The sequence below is a fragment of the Palaemon carinicauda genome, chromosome 42 (assembly GCF_036898095.1).
Source record: "Palaemon carinicauda isolate YSFRI2023 chromosome 42, ASM3689809v2, whole genome shotgun sequence".
Classification (NCBI taxonomy): Eukaryota; Metazoa; Arthropoda; class Malacostraca; order Decapoda; family Palaemonidae; genus Palaemon; species Palaemon carinicauda.
In genome coordinates, this window is record NC_090766.1 from 58,114,924 (window position 1) to 58,135,443 (window position 20,520).

The 20,520-nt window shown below is 45.1% G+C and overlaps 1 protein-coding gene and 1 non-coding gene across 2 annotated transcripts in view; both read left to right on the forward strand.

Moving 5' to 3' along the window:
- Positions 1-20,520, forward strand: part of LOC137633353 (uncharacterized) — a 224,657-nt gene that overhangs the window by 141,916 nt on the left and 62,221 nt on the right. Inside the window, exons 23-27 of the mRNA XM_068365605.1 lie at positions 14,272-14,439; positions 14,675-14,865; positions 15,991-16,183; positions 17,399-17,562; positions 20,193-20,382. Coding sequence (XP_068221706.1) covers positions 14,272-14,439; positions 14,675-14,865; positions 15,991-16,183; positions 17,399-17,562; positions 20,193-20,382 — 906 coding nt within the window. The remainder of the gene's footprint in view (positions 1-14,271; positions 14,440-14,674; positions 14,866-15,990; positions 16,184-17,398; positions 17,563-20,192; positions 20,383-20,520) is intronic.
- LOC137633357 (5S ribosomal RNA) lies at positions 10,962-11,080 on the forward strand. The gene has a single exon (XR_011042177.1). It is a non-coding gene; the product is annotated as a 5S ribosomal RNA (ribosomal RNA).

The window sequence follows — 20,520 nt, forward strand, 5'->3', positions numbered from 1 at the left end:
GAGCTACCGCTTTTGTAACCATGCTCAAGGGGCTGAGCAGTTGCAAGGCCGGACCATGGTGTTTGTGCAATTTTGCTCTTGGTGCTGAGCGGTCACACTTGCAGCTACGCTCAAGGGGCTGAGCAGCTGCAGGAGCTCCTCTTCGGAGGGTTGCTCTTTATGGTCAGCTTGCTGATCCACCGGCCCTAATGGGCGCCTTCATCAGTTCTTCCTGTCTCTTCTACGAAGTGTTCATCTTTCTCGTTCGCGAGAGAGGACACTCATAGAGACTCCTCTTCGGAGGACTCCCGTGCTGTTGTTGCTGAAGGCTCAGTTCCCCCCTCCGAACATCTTCGAGGGGCCAGCTGAGTCCAACGGTCTCTCCTGCGAGTGTCTCTCCCCCTCGGGGGAGTTCACTAACAGAGACTCTCTCTTCGGAGGACTGATGATGGTGCTCCTGTCCGTGGTTGTCCTCATCTTCAGCCGCAGAGGATCCTCCTCGACGAGAACAGACAGTTGCTGCTGCTTCTCTAGACCTGTCAGCAGTTCTTTCGTGATCTTCGACACCTGCCAGATCTTCTTGTCTTCCTTCTCCGTTCCTGGACGCAGTAGCGCTGTGGGTGCCTCCACCCCGTTTTCCAAACGGGCGCCGGTCCCTTCGGGGCTAAGGGCTTATCTCACATGTGAGTAAGCCCCTTGGTGCCAGGTTTTTTTACCTGTGCAACCTCGTTCTACTGCGCGCTCGCGCGCAGTAGTTCGCAAATGTTCCTGATGTGCGCAATACGCGCCAACGTTCGCCCTCGCGCCCACGATCTCCGGATCTGGGCGCAAGTCTCCTGCTGTGGACCAGACTTCTGCTGAATCAACTCCTGATCGCCAACTCTTCTGAGACCTTCTGTGCGGCTACGCGCCATGCGTGCCTACGGTCTCCTGAACGCCCACGACCGCCTGCTTGCCAGCGCACATCTGACCACCCTTTCCTGATGTGCGCATTGCGCGCCAACGTTCGCCCTCACGCCCATGATCTCCGGATCTGGGTGCAAGCAGGGAGGTTGTTTTTCACTGAACTCCACGTGCACCTGCTCGCCAGCGCGCATCTGCGCCCCCTTCCTGATATGCGCATACGCGCCATCGTTCGCCCACGTGCCCATGATCTTCGGATCTGGGCGTAGGCAAGGAGTTATTCCTTCGCCTCCTCGCCGACAATCTTTCATATGTCTGGCCGCGCATTTCTCAGCTGGCCACACAACTACGCTCCTACGATCTTCTGGTTCCTGCCTCGTCACGCAGTTCAAGAAGTTCCTTCGCTAGCGCACAGGCGCTCACAGGTTCTTCTGGACTCGCAGCGCCTCTACTTCACCGCACCGCCCAGGAGATACCTAAGTTAGCGCACAGGCGCTCACAGGCATCCCTGGGCTCTCCTTACGCACCATCGATCCCCTACGCGCCCACGCGATTCGTCGCCTGCGCGCAAGCGTTTTCAACGCCAACGCTTCAATCGTCGTAGGTTTCCTACGCGCCCACGCGTTAACTCTCCTGTATGCGAGCGGCCGCTACGCGCCACCGCTCGCCAACGCGCCACCGCTTGCCAACGCGCCATCGCTTGCCAAACGCGCCATTGCTTGGCCACATTAATTTAAATTTTTCATAATACACCCAAAATATGAGAAATTAACTGTGCCAGACAAAAATCTCATTAGAGTCGCTGACTAGGAATTTCTGCTAAAATAGCTTGTAAAATCCTCAATTTCTTTATTTTTCTAATAACTGCTTTGCTAATTTAAGTTTGCGTCTTACCACTTGTAGCATCTTATGACACAGGAAATACGGTATTTAATGCTGGTTATCTTGGTATTGTTGTTGGAGGAAAAGCTTAATTTTTAAAATTGTTTATTATGGATTTTGTAGCTCTAAGCTCTGGCTCAATGTCCTTTATTCCTTCACAAATACAAAAAATTCTTTGCTATGGATATAGATATCAGTGCAAGCTGGCATACGGCTATGAAACTTTTAATGAGGTGTCAACAACCGTTCCGGTTGTTACCAGTGATGGCGAGGAGAAGCCATGCTCCTGCTCACTCATATCACCTTCATTTTGATCTTAGCTGTGGTTGGAGGCAGACGTCTCCTTCCACGTTCATTGGCTATGGCAAATAAAACTATTGCTCTGTTTTATTCCCGTTGACTTTTGCGTCTCGTGGATTTTTTCTTGAGTTTTAGACTTGATTAGCATCAGGACTCCATTAACTCTTAGGTTGGTTAAAGGTGAACAACTGTTAGCTAGGGGCTTACCTTTACCTCCTTGGAGTTAGATTTCCCTGAAGTCTAATGATCAGAAAACCTCTAGAGAGGAAACCTGTTCCTTCTGTGTACGCTAATCCGTCGGCCGACACATGTAGTAAACAACTATTGTCCAAGCAACTGATGTTAATTCAATGTTTTCAGCCTCGCTTATTGGAAGCAATTTCTTTGTGACCGATCGCCTGCCTTTGTCAGCAATCAAATCGCTAAAATATTCAATTTTTAAGATCTCTCGATGCCCTCGGGCATTAAGTGGAAGTTAGCCTTTCACTCCTGAAATATGCTGACCCTTCATGATTTTCAGGAGACGCAGTCACTAGTTCAACCTGCTTCCCTAGTATCTATCTTGGCAACTTGGAAGCATTCTCTCGTTTCTGACTTGAGAGTGCTCTATCTCTTCGAGGATCCTAGGAGATCTTGGCAACTCTCTGTTTGGGTGATGGCATCAAAGGTAAAAGCTAGCTTTTCATCTGAGAATTTTCTTAAAGATATCTTTCAACTCTTCGTGACACGATTCGACCTCCAGCGAGGCTGGATCACAGTGCCAAAAGTGAAATTTTTTTCACTTGAGTTTTGCTTAATGCAAGTAAATCTCAACCCCTCACTAGCCAAGCTCATGACACAATTCTAGCTCTAACGAGCCTGGATCGAGGCCCCAAAGGTAAAAGCTTTCATTGACTTGAGTTTTACTTAATGTAAGCACTCTCTCAATACCTCATGATGCGGTGCCAAAGGTGAAAGCTACCTTTCATTTGAGTGTGTTGCTTAAAGTAAGCGATTTCTCAACTCCTTGTGACCCAGCCTCGCATGCAATTAGAGGTCGTAGCAAGATTCAGGCTCGTAGGTAGTCTGGATCGCTTGGGACAAGTGGTCTCTCATTGCCTCGTGACCCAGGCTCGCAGTGCCAAAGGTGAAAGTTATTCTGTCATCAGAGAGATTGACTTGAAATAAGCTCTCTCTCTCTGCCATGTGATCCAGCCTCTCTACGTGATTAGGATAGCAGCACGATCCAGATTCACAGCGAGCCTGGATCATGCCCTTATGAGCTTGCTCTACCTGTTGGCAAATCATGATCCTGTGTGGACTAATGATTCGGTCATGTTACATACACTCAGCGTTCACTTAAATGACTGCAGTGTTGCTTAACACTCAAGGTGGCTGTATGGCTCTCCTGAGTCCTTTCTCTCCCTCGAATGCTCCTTGAGCTAGTGACTGTCTTACAAGGCAAGACAGAAATAAAAATCCCAGGTTAGCCTACAAAGGTTCCAAAATTTTTCAGACCGCTTGACCCGGGGATTCAGGATTCAGTCGTGTTGGAAAATACAAATTGCATTAGATTTGTAACTTTTCTCTTCCTGAATACTGTACATGATTACGACTGTGTTAGACTCTTAGAGAAAGCAACAAGAATTCAGATGTGCTTGTGTGAAGCACTAGCCTTCCCAGAGTTAAGAAACAACTGATCGCTCTAGTATAGTGGTAACGCTTTTGCCCAGCATTGCACTTGGCAGCAAATCAGCCCTGCATCAGGATCTTGTTCCTCTTTTATGTTTCTTCATTTTCATTCAGTTTTCTTGAAAGCTTTATGCAGCATAATAAAGATTTTTTGTACGAGCTATTGTTTGCATATTAAAGTTATCAGCCTCAGGAAAGTCAGCTGATGGTGATCAAATGAAAGAAAACAGGGCCATTTTCTTTCAAGTAAGTAGTCTTTGAAGAAAGTTCAGTTGTAATTTCAGTGAAAACTCTTACTATTCATAAAGGATGAAAAAACTACTAAAGTTGAGGCTGTTGTTACCTTCTTAAAAAATCCTTAATTGCAATCTATTAGCTCTTGCCACTCTTGCTCCGGGTGAACAAACGGAATGACACCCCAAGACAAGCAGCTCCAGAATATTTACATGCAGCTGATGATACAAATATCTACGGAATGTTTTCTACCTGCGCTTTTTTTTTTTTATTCTGCATGGAAAGATATTCTCAGCTCCATCATTGAGTCATGCTTCTTGAGTTTTACCGCATACGGGGGGGTTGTGGTAAACTTGAAGAAATCCACTTTGGAACCCAATCAGGACTGTTTATCTTGAAATGCAGATAGGCATGAGGGAAAGTTTTCTGGTGGCAGGTAAGAATTGCAAGATTCAAAGATGTGCCTTGTCAGTTACTAATAGTAAGCTCACTACAAGCCTATCCTTGGCAGTATCTGGTGGGTCACCAGGCCACCGTCACTTTAGTAACAGCTGAAGACTTTTGGGTCTCAGGGCAGGTATTCTCCTGGAGCAAGGAAAGACCTGAATTGTTGGATCCTGGAGCAAAACCATCTCAGAAGGGTAGATCTTTCTCCCTTTCCCGAGTTGTTGCTCTTCATGGATGCATCAAAATAAAAGGGGGAGCTCCCTACCTAATGTAGCACATGGTACCTTGCCCCCCTCCTGCAGCTGACAGACGGGAGCTTCCTTCTCTCAGCGACTTGCTACACCAACCACATGCTTAGATGTTCAATCAAACGGTTGGATACTGATGATTTTGTGCCTGGAAGGTACCAGCATCTCGCCGAAAGAGGTTTTTTTGCAATTAATAGCAAAACAAAATGACTGGTTACTTCAGGAGGTCACCGACTTCAGTCTACCAGGCAAAGCAGGTTATCTGTTTGGGTTAGCATCGTGGATGGGGTGTGTGTCTGCTTGGAATAACTATCACAGAGTTCATACCTTTTTCAATGAGAGGAAAACTGCTAGGCCTTGGCGGTAATGGCTATTGTTTAGCCTTAAGCCAAGTCTTTTGATTGAAAAGGGGTTGCTATTTCCTTCCAGGTAGAGCTGTTCATGCTCATGTGAAGTTTGAACAGGCTTGCCCTCAGTTGGAAAAGAGCTCTTACGAGTAGTTATACCGTTATATTGGGCTTCAAATTGTGATCTAGCTCAGAAAATGGTTTCTTCTCGCTTTAACTTATGCTAAGGGTTAGCGTGTGGCATGGTTTTCCCTATGATGCCCATTCTTGGTTATGGGGACAAGTTACTGTCACCTTCATTCCTGAGCTTGTTGCTTGACTCAAATTCTGAACCAATGATCTTAGTCAGCAGCCTTTGTGTCCTGCAAGAGCACTTAGGAGCTACTTAAATGAACTGAAGAATCTCGCCAACGAGACAAGCGCTTGCTTGTCTGCACGGGCAGATACAAGAACTTTTATGTGATGCAGGTACAGTATTACAAATGTGGGTATGGAAGAGACAATTTACCTTCACCACCCACTACCTGCAAGATGTACACACAGGACCTTGATTTCGATTGGCCATGTGGTAGCTGCACAGTGAGTGGTATAGCTACCTTGGCTCCTCGCTGAACTATTAGCAGTCATTTCAGGTCAAAGGTTATGGTGTTGGTCTGGGAGGAATGGAAAGGAAATGGCTGGCCTTTTTGTTTTCTTCATGTTTCCCTCTCATGGGGCACAGCATCTGAAGACCCTGTCAACTGGATCTTTTCGAATGCAGGTATACCCCATATTGCTGGTAGCTTGAATGTTTTTATATTCCCTATTACATTCCCAATATCCTTATGTGGGGGAGTTGAGACATCTGGTCCCCATTGTGTATATTCTCAAATCTGTGGATTATATATAGGCCACGACGATCACAGTAAAATTATGTTCATAATCACTTAGGCCTGATCCGTCAATCCATTGATATTTATATGCTATGGGTTTACAAGGTGTCAAGATGCTCATCCCAAGGGGATTATCATGCTTGGATGCAGCGATCCCAGGTCAAAAAGTTAACAGCCTAAAGGCAAGTCTCCATAGTAAAGAACCAAGTTATGTATTTGTGAAGGCACAAATAACAAATTTTGAAGTAATTTGCATTTTTCTTAACTATACAAACCTGAGTTCTTTACACATTCTTGTCCTGCCATCACCTTTCCCTGGAGGAAGTCCTGCCTGTGATTATATTGAAAAAGTTATGAGTGAGGGGGGCTGGTGCTTCTCCATGGTACCACTGGTAACAACTGGAATGGTTGTTGACAACTTCTTAGTTGTTCCGTAACCGAAATACAAACCACGCTATTTACATTGGGTATTACTTTCGGCGTAGCTGAAATGACGAGCCATTAGATTTTAACGAGGGTTTCCTACCCCGCCCTAGTTAGAAGGGGTAGGGGGAGGGGTAGCTTGCTACCCCTCCCTCCCTCACACACCGGTGAAATGTCTCACTTCACTTTTGGCTCGGACAATGGACAGACGTCTCTGTCTTCGTCCTCGCTTGGCAGCCATTATTTGTTTTGTCTTTACTTAATCACTTACTTTTCTTTTACTCAATATATATGTAAACATTTTTTCGTGTTTATGTATATATTTGAGTATAGAAATCAGTAAGTTTCCTTTTCAGAGTTTGTGCTTGTGTGTGTAGTGTACGATATCTCCGTGGAGCCCTCGGCAGTTAGGCCACCACGGTGTAATTTCATGGGTCGTGTTCGATTTTGACTACGGTCTGTCTCTCTCTCTCTTTTGAGGTCGTTCACCCTTTACTGCGTTCCCTTTACTACGTCTGAGTAGCTTCCTTCCCGTGTGGGTGGGGTTGCTACGCCGTACGTTTTGTCTCAATTAGTTTATGAATCTAATTGTATTTGTTGATTTTTCAGCTTTTGTAGAACGATTCCTTTCGGGGTTTTCGTTCTTTATTTAGTGTTCATTCATTTTTAAATTACATAATTACATAGTTACATAATTATAATTGTTATAATTCTGTGTTGGTTACAGCTCTCCTTCCGTGAGTGTAAGTGGTTTTGAGGGCACGTGCCTGTTGTGTAATTCTTGTGTTCTTTTCCCTCTGGATTCCTCTTCGGAGTCTTCCCGGGGGAATGAATGTTAACTAATGATTTTTGTTTTTATTTTTCACAGTTACCGATCTAGTTTGTTTCTGTAATGTGACAACGGAGTGAGCTGTCTTGTTGAGGACTGGGGATTCGGCTGTTGCTGCCTCCCCTATAGATCTTCGTCAGGGGCGTGTCTCCTTCTCCTGGAAGTACTCCCGTGACGATTGACAGCTCTCCAGTTCATTTTAGAACACTCAGGAGGCTCGCCTCCTTGGGTGGGTAACTTTCCTTCCGAGGGAAGTTTTCCTGTCCAGGCTTGAGTTTTTTCTCCTTTGGGGGGTTCTCCTCTTGCCTTTATTTTGTGCGACTATGCTCTTGGTGCTGAGCGGTCGCACCTGCAGTTACGCTCAAGGGGCTGGGCAACTGCAGGAGCCCCTCTTCGGAGGATTGCTCTTTTTAGGTCACTGGCTGACCCGTCTCTTCTACGAAGTATTTCTCTTTCGTTCGCGAGGGAGTACACTCATAGAGACTCCTCTTTGGAGGACTCTTCTGCTGTTGTTGCTGTTGGCCGCCTTCGCCGTAAGGCTTACCGTCCGCTACGTTGTAAGGGCCTCCCATCTCCCTATAAGGGTGCTAAGAGGCGCCTTTTTTTAATCTTCTCCGTATGCAGCCTGCAGCTCCTACCTCCTTAGATCTCTCCGGGGATCGATCTCCAACGCCTTCCTGACCTTCCGCCCCTGGTGCAGATGCACAGCAGTCTGACCTCGTCATCCGACGGGCAACGGTCCCTTCGGGGCAAAGGGTTGCCTCCCACGGTGTGCTTCCCTTGCGTGTCAGGGTTCCCCTGCGCGCCCCCTGCAGTGTTAGCGCACGGGCGCTCTCCTGCTCGTCAGCGTTCTCCTGATTGCTAGCGCTCTCCTGTTCGCCAGCGCTCTTCTGTTCGTCAGCGCTTTCCTGATGATCATCGCCCCACTGCTCGCCAGCGCTCTCCTGAGGACTCCGAACATCTTGCTGTTCCTGTTGTGCGCCCTGCGCGCCATCGGTCTCCTGAGTGCTCTAGATCTCCTGCCCGTCAGAGCGCACCTGCGATTCCAGTTCCTGATACGCACCCTGTGCGCCCACGTTCGCCCGTGCGACCTAGAACTTCGGTTCAGGTCTTGGACAAGGACTCTTCTTCTCCTCGCCCTCGCTATCCGGCTCGTCAGCCTGCTCCAGCGCAGCAACGCTCGCGGTCGCCTACGCGTGCTTCTAAGCTACTGTACGCACATGATTCCACGCGTTGCCATTCTGCTCGTCAGCGATTACCAGCTCGCCAGCAACCACAGACGCGTCAACGTTCGCCTGCTCGTCAGCGATCTCCTGCGAGTCAACGATCGCCATCGATCTTCCACGCGTTACAGGTCCTCTGGACACCATCAGTAGCGATCTAGCGCTCGCCTGCTGTGGACCACGATCTCCGGTAGCTGAGTCTTGCTGTAGATCTTCCTCCTGCTCGCCAGCGCTCACCTTTACTTCTGTCCTTCGGTGTGCCAGCTTTCTTCAATCGCCAGCGCACATCTGCGCGCCCTTTCCTGCCACGCACCAATGGGCGCCAACGGTTTTTCCTGACCATCCAGGATCGCCTGATTGACAGCTCGCATCAGCGCTCACCTTCCTGATGCACCTGCGCGCTAACCATCCCTAGTCTCTTACGTGTCAGCGATCTCCTACACGCCCGCGCGATGCTTCGCCTGCGCGCTAGTGTTTTGTTAACGCACTGCCGCTCGCCAACGCGCCATCGCTTGCCAACGCGCCTTCACTCGCCTACGGGCCATCGCTTGCCAAGACGCGCCATCGCTCGTCAACGCGCCATCGCTCGCCTACACGCCATCGGTCTCCCGACTGCCTGCGCTCGCCCGCGCGCCCACGTGACCTGCGCGACCACACGCCCATGTGCCCGCGCGCCCACGTGCCTGCGCGCCTACGTGCATGGGCGCCCGCGCACATGCGCTTCAATGTTCGCCTGCGCGCGAACCAACGGTGTTCCATCGCGCGAACCGACGGTGTTCCATCGCGCGAACCGATGGTGTTCCATCGCAAACAGACGGTTTTTCATCGCGCGAACCGATGGTGTTCTATCGCGCGAGCTCCGGCTCGATTCCTGCAGTAGCCATTGCTTGCCTACGGGTCATCGCTCGCCTGTGAACTCGGATTCCGACCACCAGCTCTCGCCCTTCCTACCACGCTCGCCCTCCTTCTGCGCTCCCTCGCACACTTTCGTCTGCGCTCCTGCGTGCGTGCCACGTTCGGCCACGTGCGAACCATTGATTTACCATCGCGCGAGCGCCAGGGCGATTGCGACCGCGATTCCCGTCGGGGTTTCGCAACACAGCCAGCCTGGCGAGTTTTCTGGAACGCATATTTTCAGAACACGGTCTTCACCCCGTAACGCAGAGCATGGCACGTGCAAGAGCAGGAAGAATCTTCAGGGAGGTCTGAGCAACATTCTTCTTTCCAGAACCTGGGTTAGCCCTTCCTCCTCGGCATTCCCTGGAAGGGTCTTGCCAGGGAGCTTTCTGTTCGAGATTTCTCCATCGGGCAAGGGGTGACTGGTTTAGCCCTTCCTCTTCTCCATCTCGTGGAGGGGGCTTACCAGGTCCTTTCCCTCCTCGGTTGCGACCCGAGGTTTTGTACAAGGAAGCTCCAGGAAGATCATGGGTACTTTCCTCCTCTCGGGCCCAAGCTCCTTGGCGTTCCGTCGCCAAGTTTCGAACTTGCGTGCAAACTCGATGTTAGACCATCTAGACGCAGTGACCGAGGGCTTCCTCTCGGGTGTCTCATCCGTGGATGTCGACAAGCTCAGACATTCTTCCATCCTTGGGAAGAGCTTGTTTGAGCCCAAGGACAGAGACATGGACAGCTGTTGTGCGGAGGAAGTCGACTTCCGTTTTCACTCCTCCAAGGCGCTTTCTTCCAGACCCTGCAGGCCTCCGACGCCTCTTCATTCAGCCTCGTCAGCCTAAGTTATCGGACCGGCTACGGCAGCTAAGACAAGGTGTACAATAGCAGTCCCCTCCTGTCAGGGACAGGTAGCACGGGAGGCTCTCCCGGGGAGGCATAATCCTAGAGGGAGCGGCAGAGTTCACAAACTCTAGGATTGGCAACCCCCCTTGCAGGTCTCACGCTGGGGGGATGCCTAAGGTTACTCGTCCGGATAACAGCTTCCCGATGCCGATTCCTGCATGATCTCCGTGATCAGCCAAGGATATCGCGCCTCTCTCTTACCATCTCTCCATCACTGTCAGCGAATCCAGTGTCTCTGAGCCTCTATGCCATGGGGTCAGCAAGAGGTTTGCCCGTTGGGCAGAAGGATCCATGCCTTAGGAGAAGGTCCTCCATAGGGTCGTCGACGGCTCCCCCCCGGCTTCTTCAGTCGATCCTTTCTTCTGGGAAAGTATCTGAGACGGGAGTCCGTCGTCGACCTCTCAGCTCTGATCAAGTTAGTCGAACAAACTTCATCCAGCGTGGAACAGCAGAGTCGATCAGACTGGTAACGAGGCTGCAGGTTCCATTCCATCCATCTTCCAGGAAGCTCTTGGAATTCAGCCTAGACTACAGGTGTTCCTGCTTAAGATGCGGTGTGGCGATCCCGCCGCGGCACCGCAGGTTTTTCCCCAGAGAACTCTCCCTGATTTCCTCATGGCCGCTCAGGAGCAGGCTCCCGCCTCCTCCGCTTTTTGGAGGTCTGGTCAACTCCGGTAGGCTCGTGTTCGACCTTCTCCGACAACGGGACAAGCTCCCGGGTCTTTACCAAGAGTGAGGGATCATCGTAATTTTCTAGGAGCCTTCTCTACTTCTGCCTCAACATCTGGAGTATCTAGCCATGATATTGAGTCAACGGCCATTCCACGTTGAAAACACTGCTTCTCGTCCGATCAGCGAAGTTAAGCAACGTTGGGTCTGGTCAGTACCTGGATGGGTGACCGCCTGGGAACACCAGATGCTGTTGACTCCTTCTCCGAGCCTTCCCTTCAGTTGACTGTGGCAAGGCTGAGGAGAGTCGCAGTACCTGTTCTCAGTCAAGGAGAGCTTTCAGCCCTATCTTGGAACGTTTCCTGGGTCTCTTTTCCTCATTGACCCGTCTAGTTCCGAACGGTCGCCTCAGGATAAGTTCCCTGTGAGGCGGCCCAAGTTCCGGTGGTATCCAAGCAACGATTAACCGGACTTTCTGGTCCCTATGGGACCAGCGGAACGTTTAGACCGGCAATGGGTTGACCTATGGAACCTCTTGATGGGAGTGGATATTCTCGTCCTTTCCCCACATTTGATGCTGTTCTCGGACTCTTCAAAGAAAGGGGGGGGGGACATGTTCCGGTTCAGGCCTATGGTCAGGACCTGAGGGGTACCCCCCATCATTCAGGCAGGCTTAGGGGCCGTAGTGTGGCCCCTCTACAGATCCTACAGATCCTGCCGAGTCGCTCCGTGTGCGACGACTTCATGGTACTGGCGTATTCCAACAAGCAGGGAGGCGCATTTTCATACTTTCACATCTTGCAGTAGAGATACTGAGATGGTCCGAGGTCCTCTCAATACCACTATCGGCTCGCTCATTCCGGGCAGAGGAATGTTCTCTCCGACTATCTGAGCAGAGCCTCACAGATAGAGAGTACCTGGGGGTCTTTGGTCTATAGTAACCAGCAAGTCCTGGCCTGGGGGACCTGATCACGACAGCCTGGAACTTCAAGCTTCCGCTGTTCTTCCCCCCAGTCTCAGACCCCAAGACTCTTTGGCAAGATGCTTTCCGGTGACGGTGGGACAACATCGACGCCTGCGTCTTCCCAGCATTGTTGTCTGTTGAGAATGGGTCTCAACAAGACCAGGTTGTCTGTCAACCTTTCGATGGCCCTGAGAGCTCCGCTGTGACTATACGCAGAACGGTTTCCGGACCCTCTGCTTCCCCTGACGGAACTCCCGGGAGAGCTTCTTCCACGACACAGGCTACTCAAACAACCACACTACAACATCTTTCACGAGCCGTTGTATTGCTTCGGCTTCACGCCTGGAGACACTACGCCGCCCCCTCAAGAAGAGACAACCCGCTACAGTCGCGGAGCGAAGGTCGCGTCACCTGCGATAGTCATCCGCAGGGGTCTACCAGGCGAAGTGGAGAGTCTTCTGTGGTTGGTGTTGTGGGAGAGATACCTCTTCCCTTGAGGCCTTTTCTCCAGCAATAACGGAGTTATTGCGTTTCGGCGGGAGGAAACTCTATTCCGCTCTCGGCAGTGAAGTCTATCGCTCAGTCTTTCCCTGGCCTGCAGGGTGAAAGGAATAGACTTTCTCCTTCCCGCTGGACCTTTCTTCGCTCATGTGAAGCTGCGAACGTCCCTGCCCCCAGTCGGAGTGAGACCTCCTCCATGGAGCATGGTTCGGACTCTTTAGTCCCTTAAGAGATCTTCTCAAGAACCAGTACGTCAGGCCAATGATCGTATTCCGTCTTGGGGGACGGTGCTCCTGCTCACTCTGGCCTCGGCCAGTGTGTAAGCAATCTTCATGGTCTCGTACGACTCCGCCCTTTCAAGAGAATAGGGGAAGGCAACATTCAGGTTCGCTCCTGAGTTGTTTTCTAGACTCAAAATCTTGGAGTCCCGGACCTTCGTTCGACTCCTTCAAGATTTTGAGTCTCCGTTCTGTATCAGATGACCCAAACCTTCTCCTTCTTGCCAGTAAAGGAATCGAGGGGTTATCTTTGAAAACAGCTGCAGTTTGTCCTCACGTGCTGGCCGGTTTGGGAGCACATGGAGGACACAAGGGAGAGTCACCAGTATACCTCTTCAGCTCGGACTGAAGGGCATTCATCTTGACCTGAATCCAGACCCTCCCCTGTCACGTCACCCTACAGCACGATGTCGGATACATTGCAACGTCCCTCGCCTTTGAGTAGAACTACTCTGTGACGCAAGTGCTACAAGCTGGAGTCTGGAAGCGTCTAATGACCTTCGCAGCCCGCTTCCTGCAGGACGTGACCCACAGGAGTATCGATACGTTTCTATCGCTCTGTGGTGGCTACACAACAGCTGGTCTAACCTCAGGCTCCTTTTTGGACAGGAAGCAGAAGGTTGAGGGCATTGTTATCAGGTTTTAGTCTGCATGAACGAAAGAATTATGTCTGGCCCTTATTTCTTTCTTCATCGTCCCCTCTACTGGGGAAGCAGCATCCTGGTCTCTGCATAGCTGACCTCAAACCTCTGCAGGTAAACCATGCTTCCTTGTGTTCCGAGTATTGAGTCAATACTGTCGCATCCCCCATACCCTGACGAGGTGGTATTGGGAACATCCTAACCCAGAGTTCCTTCTGGAACTCCAGGTCAACTGCCTAGGACGGGTCACACTTTCTTCCTTCACACACAAGCTTATGTAGGCCACACGTTTCCTTGCGGAGCAAGGAACTTGTGAGGTGCAGGGACTCCTTTTCTCGAGTGCGACTCACTCTGATTCTGAGTCGCCTGGTAAAGCCAAAGCCAGTATGGCTGGGGACTTTCCACCCTTCCTAAGGGGTAAGTTACCCCATGTAAATAGCGTGGTTTGTATTTCTGTTACGGAACAAATGACAAATTCGGAGATAATTTGTATTTTTCCTAACCATACAAACCTTAGCTATTTACACATATTTGCCTGCCAGCCCTGTCCCCCAAGTCAAGTCCTACCTCTAAGTGAGGTGAGACATTTCACCGGTGTGTGAGGGAGGGAGGGGTAGCAAGCTACCCCTCCCCCTACCCCTGCTAACTAGTGCGGGGTAGGAAACCCTCGTTAAAATCTAATGGCTTGTCATTTCAGCTACGCCGAAAGTAATACCCATTGTAAATAGCTAAGGTTTGTATGGTTAGGAAAAATACAAATTATCTCCGAATTTGTCATTTTATAGCCGTGTGACAGCTTGCGCTGATATCTATATATACTGTAAAGAACTCGGGGTTGCATAGTTAGGAAAAATACAAATTTCAAATTTGTCATGTTTGTACTATATTTAGGACTGCTTATCTAATCTTACTTATTTGTGTAAATCTTTTATAATCAGTAAAGAAAATTTTAATTTAAACAGTAATCCACACACCTTTTAACTTTTTGATAATTAGATATGCATATACTTTGAAATATTTTCTTGAATGGTGTTTTATAAAGTTCTCCATAATGTATTTTTTTCAGATTGGACACTTGTAGGTTATTCAAGGGCATACGATATTGCAGCTGACTCTAAGCTTTCTGTGAAAACACTCAATGGCTTGAATGTTACTGTTGCAGTTGAAGAGATTGCATATAGAGATGAAGATGCAATCATCAATAGCCCACTATTTTTTGAAAAAGATTTACATGGTAAGAACGTGTGTGGAATTTTCTCTCGTACAATTACTCAGTAATGTGAAGATAAGAAGCCAATTAAGTGTAAACTGTTTCTTGTATAACTGGTCTTGGATCAGTTATTGGCACTTACAAGAAAATGAAGGCCGAAAACTGTCTTCCAAAAAATTTTGTTATATATTTTTCCTTATAAATGTCAATAAATAGTTTTGGTTTGGTAGGTTCTTACTCGAGTGTTTCTTTGTTTCAGTTAGCGAAGTCTTTGTTAATGGGAAAATCGATGGAATAGACCTAAAAGAATTATTATCAAAGACTTTAAAGAAGTCGTCTGAGACGCAAAATATCACAGGTCCCATAGTAGTTAAAGAAACCTTGGACTTTATTGGCAAAGTTGAATTTTCAGAAGTAAATAATAAGGATTGGAGATCCCATCTTGACAATGTAAGTATCATTCACAATTATTTTGGTGCTTACCATTAGGTCAGGTGAATTAGATTTTTTATAATGTTAACAAAATTACCCTGGAAGGTTTGAGTAATCATAGCGTATCCCCTCAAAATATAAAATTCTTCGTGGGTTTGACTTTAGGATTAAGATACAGTATCTGGTATGAAACAAACCCACTACAGTATAGCGTACATTTGATCATCAAAGATATCTGGTGGATAATATTCACATATAACTTCTAGCTTAATTATAACCAGAATCAATCATGATTTACTGATATCTAAATTCGTCTTAAGTTGAGGGTGATAACTGGCTTACATTATCAACTCTTGTTTTTTGGGATAGGTAAAAAGCTTATTTTGGGTTTTCTTCTTTTTGTGGGAGAGTTATATATGGAAACTAATATCTCTTAGATCGTGTTAAATACATAAAAAGACCTTGAAAGGGTAGCCAAACATGAAATCTATTTCAAGACCCCATGGCGATCTGCATGTGTGACTAGAGCTTCTTTTGATGAGTTTGTCTTTAGTCACTCAACCATATTTGTTACTCGTCATCTGCTTGCAGAATTTCATATGTGCATCACTTTCACCTGACTTTGGTTACCATCAGTGTTCATGCGTGCATCAAGTAGTGTAAATTAGTGTAATTATGCCTATTGTATTTTTGCAGGCAACAAAATGTAATATTTTCCACAGTTTACAGAGTGTTTTGCTTTTATATTAGTTTTGAGATTTTCCTCTTCTGGGAGAGCGTTTAGCTCTAGGGATTTTAACAGGGAGACCAAAATTCATGGTAAAATCTGCCATAGAACCAAAACTGTGAAGTGCATCAATGTGGGTACCCCCGTAGATTTCAGATTTCTCTTTCGAGTTTTCTTGAAAATGCTACCTGTCATTTTTGGGGATTGTTATGTGATTTCTGAACCTATAGTTAGAGGTATTGTTGGTAAGGAAATAATTAGTTCCTGCTCTAACGTAATTGATTTGAATCAAAAGTGTTTGGAATTTGTTTTATCAAGATACCCTTTGAAATGAGGTTGGACAATGAAAAGGTTCATGCAATAATAACTTGTCATATTGACTGGAAATACTTTGTATTCTTGTGATCTTGTTTCAGGTTGTGCAAAAGAATTACAGTGGGGAAATCAATGGTGTAAAAACTTTTCTCCAACCTATGGAAGTAAAGAAAAATTTTGCTCCTGAGAGAATTAACAACATCACAGTGGTTGATTGGTATGACGTAATTCTGTCAAAGTCGCGTGATCAGACTCTAACTGGTTATTATACATTTACAGGAAATTTTGATGCTGGTAAGCCAAAAACATGTTTTCATGTAATAATGTCAGTAGATTTCGCTACAGTACTTGACTATTATCGCTTAAATGTATTTTTGATCAACATGAGCTGTTAATGAGTACAATTTTTTTTATTAATCGTTACTGTTGTCCAAATATAAGCTGCTAGTTATGTTGACCAAATTTATAAGTGGTAATCCTTACACATGAATTATTTCTATGAACCTCTTCTTACATTCTCTCTCAAAGCTGTTTAATGTCGATATTTACCCTTACACTAAAAGTGTTTAGTTTTCTTTCCTTGCAAGTGCCCTGCTCCTCTTTTGTAATACAGAGATCATGTGGTGGTGTATTGTAATCATACTCTGTGTGTAGATTATATCCCTTTGTCTAGCAGTTCTCTCTTCACCACGCATTGCTATAATGTCTTTACTTCCCTGCACAGAATACGTTTGTCAACAAAAAAAAAATAAATAACACATACTAGCAAGTAGATAGCCTTGGTTCCAGTACCAGTACAGATATTGGTTCTTGGCAATGTGCCATGTTCTCAGTGTATTTCAGCATAAGAGGTGCTGTGACAGATTCAATAGATACTGAATCTGAAGGTCTTCCATATACTCACTCAAAAATCTAGGCTATGGATGTTGATACAGTGGCCATAGAGCAAGAACAATATTTATTTGGTATTTTCTTGTCATATTGGATTCCCTGTTCTAGCCCTTCACAGGTACATTCTTAAAGACCACACAGCACATTAACTCCAAAATTCATCATTTCCTTCTCCTCCTACGCCTATTCATAAAAAAAGAGCCTCAACTAGTTTGAATTATTTTTTCTCATTTTTTATTGTAATGGTTTGACATTGAGACAGATGTAAGGTCACATAATACAGCGTAACGCTGATTATAGTTTTGTATTTCATAATTAAGAATGACCGACGCATAATTGTAAGTGACATGCCGAACCAACTTGAGAGAATTATCACCAGTGAATGTTTTTGTGATGGGGTGAAATTGAAAGGGCTGAATACAGAGTAACTATTTTGCATTTATAGTTGATTGAGGACAACCTTTTTGCCTGCAGTTGGTGATTAATTTCATTAGAAATTTTACAAGCCCAGAATGTTGAATGTAAACTACGTAGTGTTGAAATCTTGAGATCTTATGCAATGTCTTTTGATTGGTTCACAGCATTACCTTTTTATGATATACTGTATCTCAATTTCAGACACTATTCAGTCTAATTCCATTAATGACATTGACCTTGGGAACCTCTTGCTGGTTGACAAAATTGCTGATACTCGAATGAATGTCACTTTCAAAAGCAATGTAGAGTTTGCAGGAGGTTTATCTACTACAGAAAACATGTTGAATGGATGTAACATGACTGAGGTGAGTGCTGTACAATATTAGTTAATTTTAGTGCATCAATGCAAATGAAGAGCTGTCAAATTCTAAACTTTTTATAATACATATATCATGTGACAACTGTTTTTAATGTAACTTTTGCAGCAAATTTAGGTAGTAAAAGTTTATGCAAGACATTTACTATTCCTATGAACTTTTCCTGATGTTCATATTGCTTCTTCTCTAGAAAGTCAGTTTTATGTCATTTATTTGTAGAATGGAAAAAATATCCTATCTTCTCTCCTTTCAATTAACACAACCCTCCTGTAAAGTAATGGCAAGAAACTAAGAAATGACGTGCCAGGGCTCTGTTATTCAAGTTTCTTAGTTCCGTTCTCTAGGTTCCAGATTTTGATATGTTTGTGTTGTTTTAAGATGTCTTCCTATAGATTTGTTAGCTAATTACTGCATGGGAACAGTACATTACTGTACTGTGATTTAAGTAACCATTGTGAGGAATGCGAATGCCTTTTATGGAAAAGTACTTTTAAAGTTTAAAGCTCAAATGAAATTTGCTTTTAGTTCAGGGTGAAATCCAGAGAAGTCTAGGGTAGTTGTTAATAATGGGAATGGTGATGATAATTACATGCCAGTACTGTTCTTTAGTACAGCATTCAATGAGCCAACTCTTGATAGTTGTGAGCTTCTAAAGCTCATAACACAGTATAATGCTGATTTTAGTTTTGTATTGCATATTCAAGAATGACCAACAAAGTTGTCAATCTCAGAAGGCCAGTGAGTCTTCTCTTGAAGGCAGTAATTCTGATCTCATTGCCGGTTTTCTAACCTTAACCTAACTTCTCGAGAGTTGGGTTTAGTGGCATCAGTGTTCCATTCAAAAAGGGTTCTCTCACAGTGCCTGAAACTTTTCATTAACTTTAAACCCTTCTGCTGCTATACTCTTGCATTCCCACTATCCTTGTTGCTATTTTAGGAAACTATATTGGTTGTCAGAAGGCAAAGTTATGGATCTAGATCCTTAAATCCCTTCACTCACTAAAGTAAGTGCTCTTAAACAACCTTGGTTCCTATGTGGATGACGTGGCATTTCGCATAATTCCCTTCAATCTTAATGTTGCTGATGAAATTTTAGGTAAAGTTGATCGTTTGCATCATGGTTTGGATGGCTGTACTATATACTTCGCTTGCTTATAAGCTTGGCCACCAGCTCATCGCAAATTAACTTTAGCAGGGTAAATGTAGGTGCTAGTACTTCTACTGTCAAAACAAGTGTTATTAATATATACCCAGTAGCTCCCGTACCAGTTGTAAACAAAGGGGAAAGCCTGTAAGTAATGACTCAATACCTCTTCCTTCCTATACAGGATATTAAGAATGAAGAAAACACAGACGAGGATCCCAAATATGGTGAAATATCTACCTTTTAAAGTTTATGCAATCTAATAGCTGAAAATATCTTAATAATTTGATTTTGGTAAATTCTGATGCTACTTTTTCCTTCAAGTAATTGGAGACAGCTGCTTTCAAGACATTTATACCCCACAGTTGTCTCTTTTTGTTGTGGATATAATTGATAATGGTTGTCACAAATACAAGGCTAATATTTCTGGTTTTCCTTTAGTTATTTTGACTTTTATAAGACTCATCTTGTTATAGATTTAAATTTAATTTCCTGCCTAGAGCCTGTTATTACTGATAGTGAAAGAGAATTATGTAAAAGATACAGAGTTTGTAAGCTAGTTTATTATTGTTATTTAGATCACTTACTTAATGCTAAGGAAGCTGCAACCCTTAAATATCTAATTTATTCCTTTATTTTTGGACTTGTTATATACAGTATGTAGAAAAATTGATGAATTGTGGATACCAGAACTCAAACTAATGCTTTGAGGTCTTTTACTGAGAATATCCAAGTTTCCGCTTTTAAACCAGCAGCTTCAACGATCTTACAGTTGTCACAAAGGAGTTACCGTTGTACCAGTGGTAGTCGCCATTCCTCTCTACTTAACATTCTGGAGAGTTATCAACCGGTCTTGAAGGTCTAATAAAGAAAGGTATGATGATCCTTCCTGGAGAATTCCTCTTGGAGAGAGAGACTCATTTCTATCACATTTGGGTTAATCTTCATCCTGATCCATGGGTGCTAGCTGTTGTCGAGGAAGGTTACCAAATACCTCTAACCTCATATCCTCCCTTGTCAAAGGAGCCAGCTCTTTATCGGTGTTTTTTTTTTATTTTTACAAATACGGGAAAGGCTCAGATTTCGCAACAAGAAATTGTGAGCCATGTAAAGAAATGTGTGATAGAATAGGTATAAACCCTGCTGTTTGGTTTTATAAGTTTATTCTTAACTGAATGATATGGAACCTCTGGTGATCCTTGCCATTAACTACAAATTGTATCATTACTTTACCAGGGGCATTGTAGCTTTTAAAAAGGAAAGAAAATTTGAAATTTTTAAAGGGATTTTAGGGGTTGATGCGGATAAACTGTGCTTCTGGAGAAGAAGCAATACTGTATAAACATCAGTTGAGTACATGACTAAATTTTATTAAAATTCCATTTTTTATTTATATATTTTGTGCAGTGGACTGTATATACTGCATTTAATTAAAGTCGCTGAAATTTTATACATGATACATTTACCTTTGCAGCTGAATGATATGAGTAATCCCACCAGTCCTAATAGTATGAGATCATTCTATTCACCTATGAATAAGGATCATCTACATGTCACCGGCAATGTCACAATGCATTCAGGGATGATCGTGGGAACAAAACAATTTGATCTAAAATCTCTTCTCCACAATCTTGTTTCAAAGATATCTGATGAAGATATCTCAGGTATGATACCTAATAGAAAAGAATATTTAGATTTATATTAGTATTTATGCTCTTTATGATATATTACATACAGGTAGATTTTGATTTTTTAATCTAATAGAGAATAGTCATGTGGAAGAAAGGTATTAATATTAATGT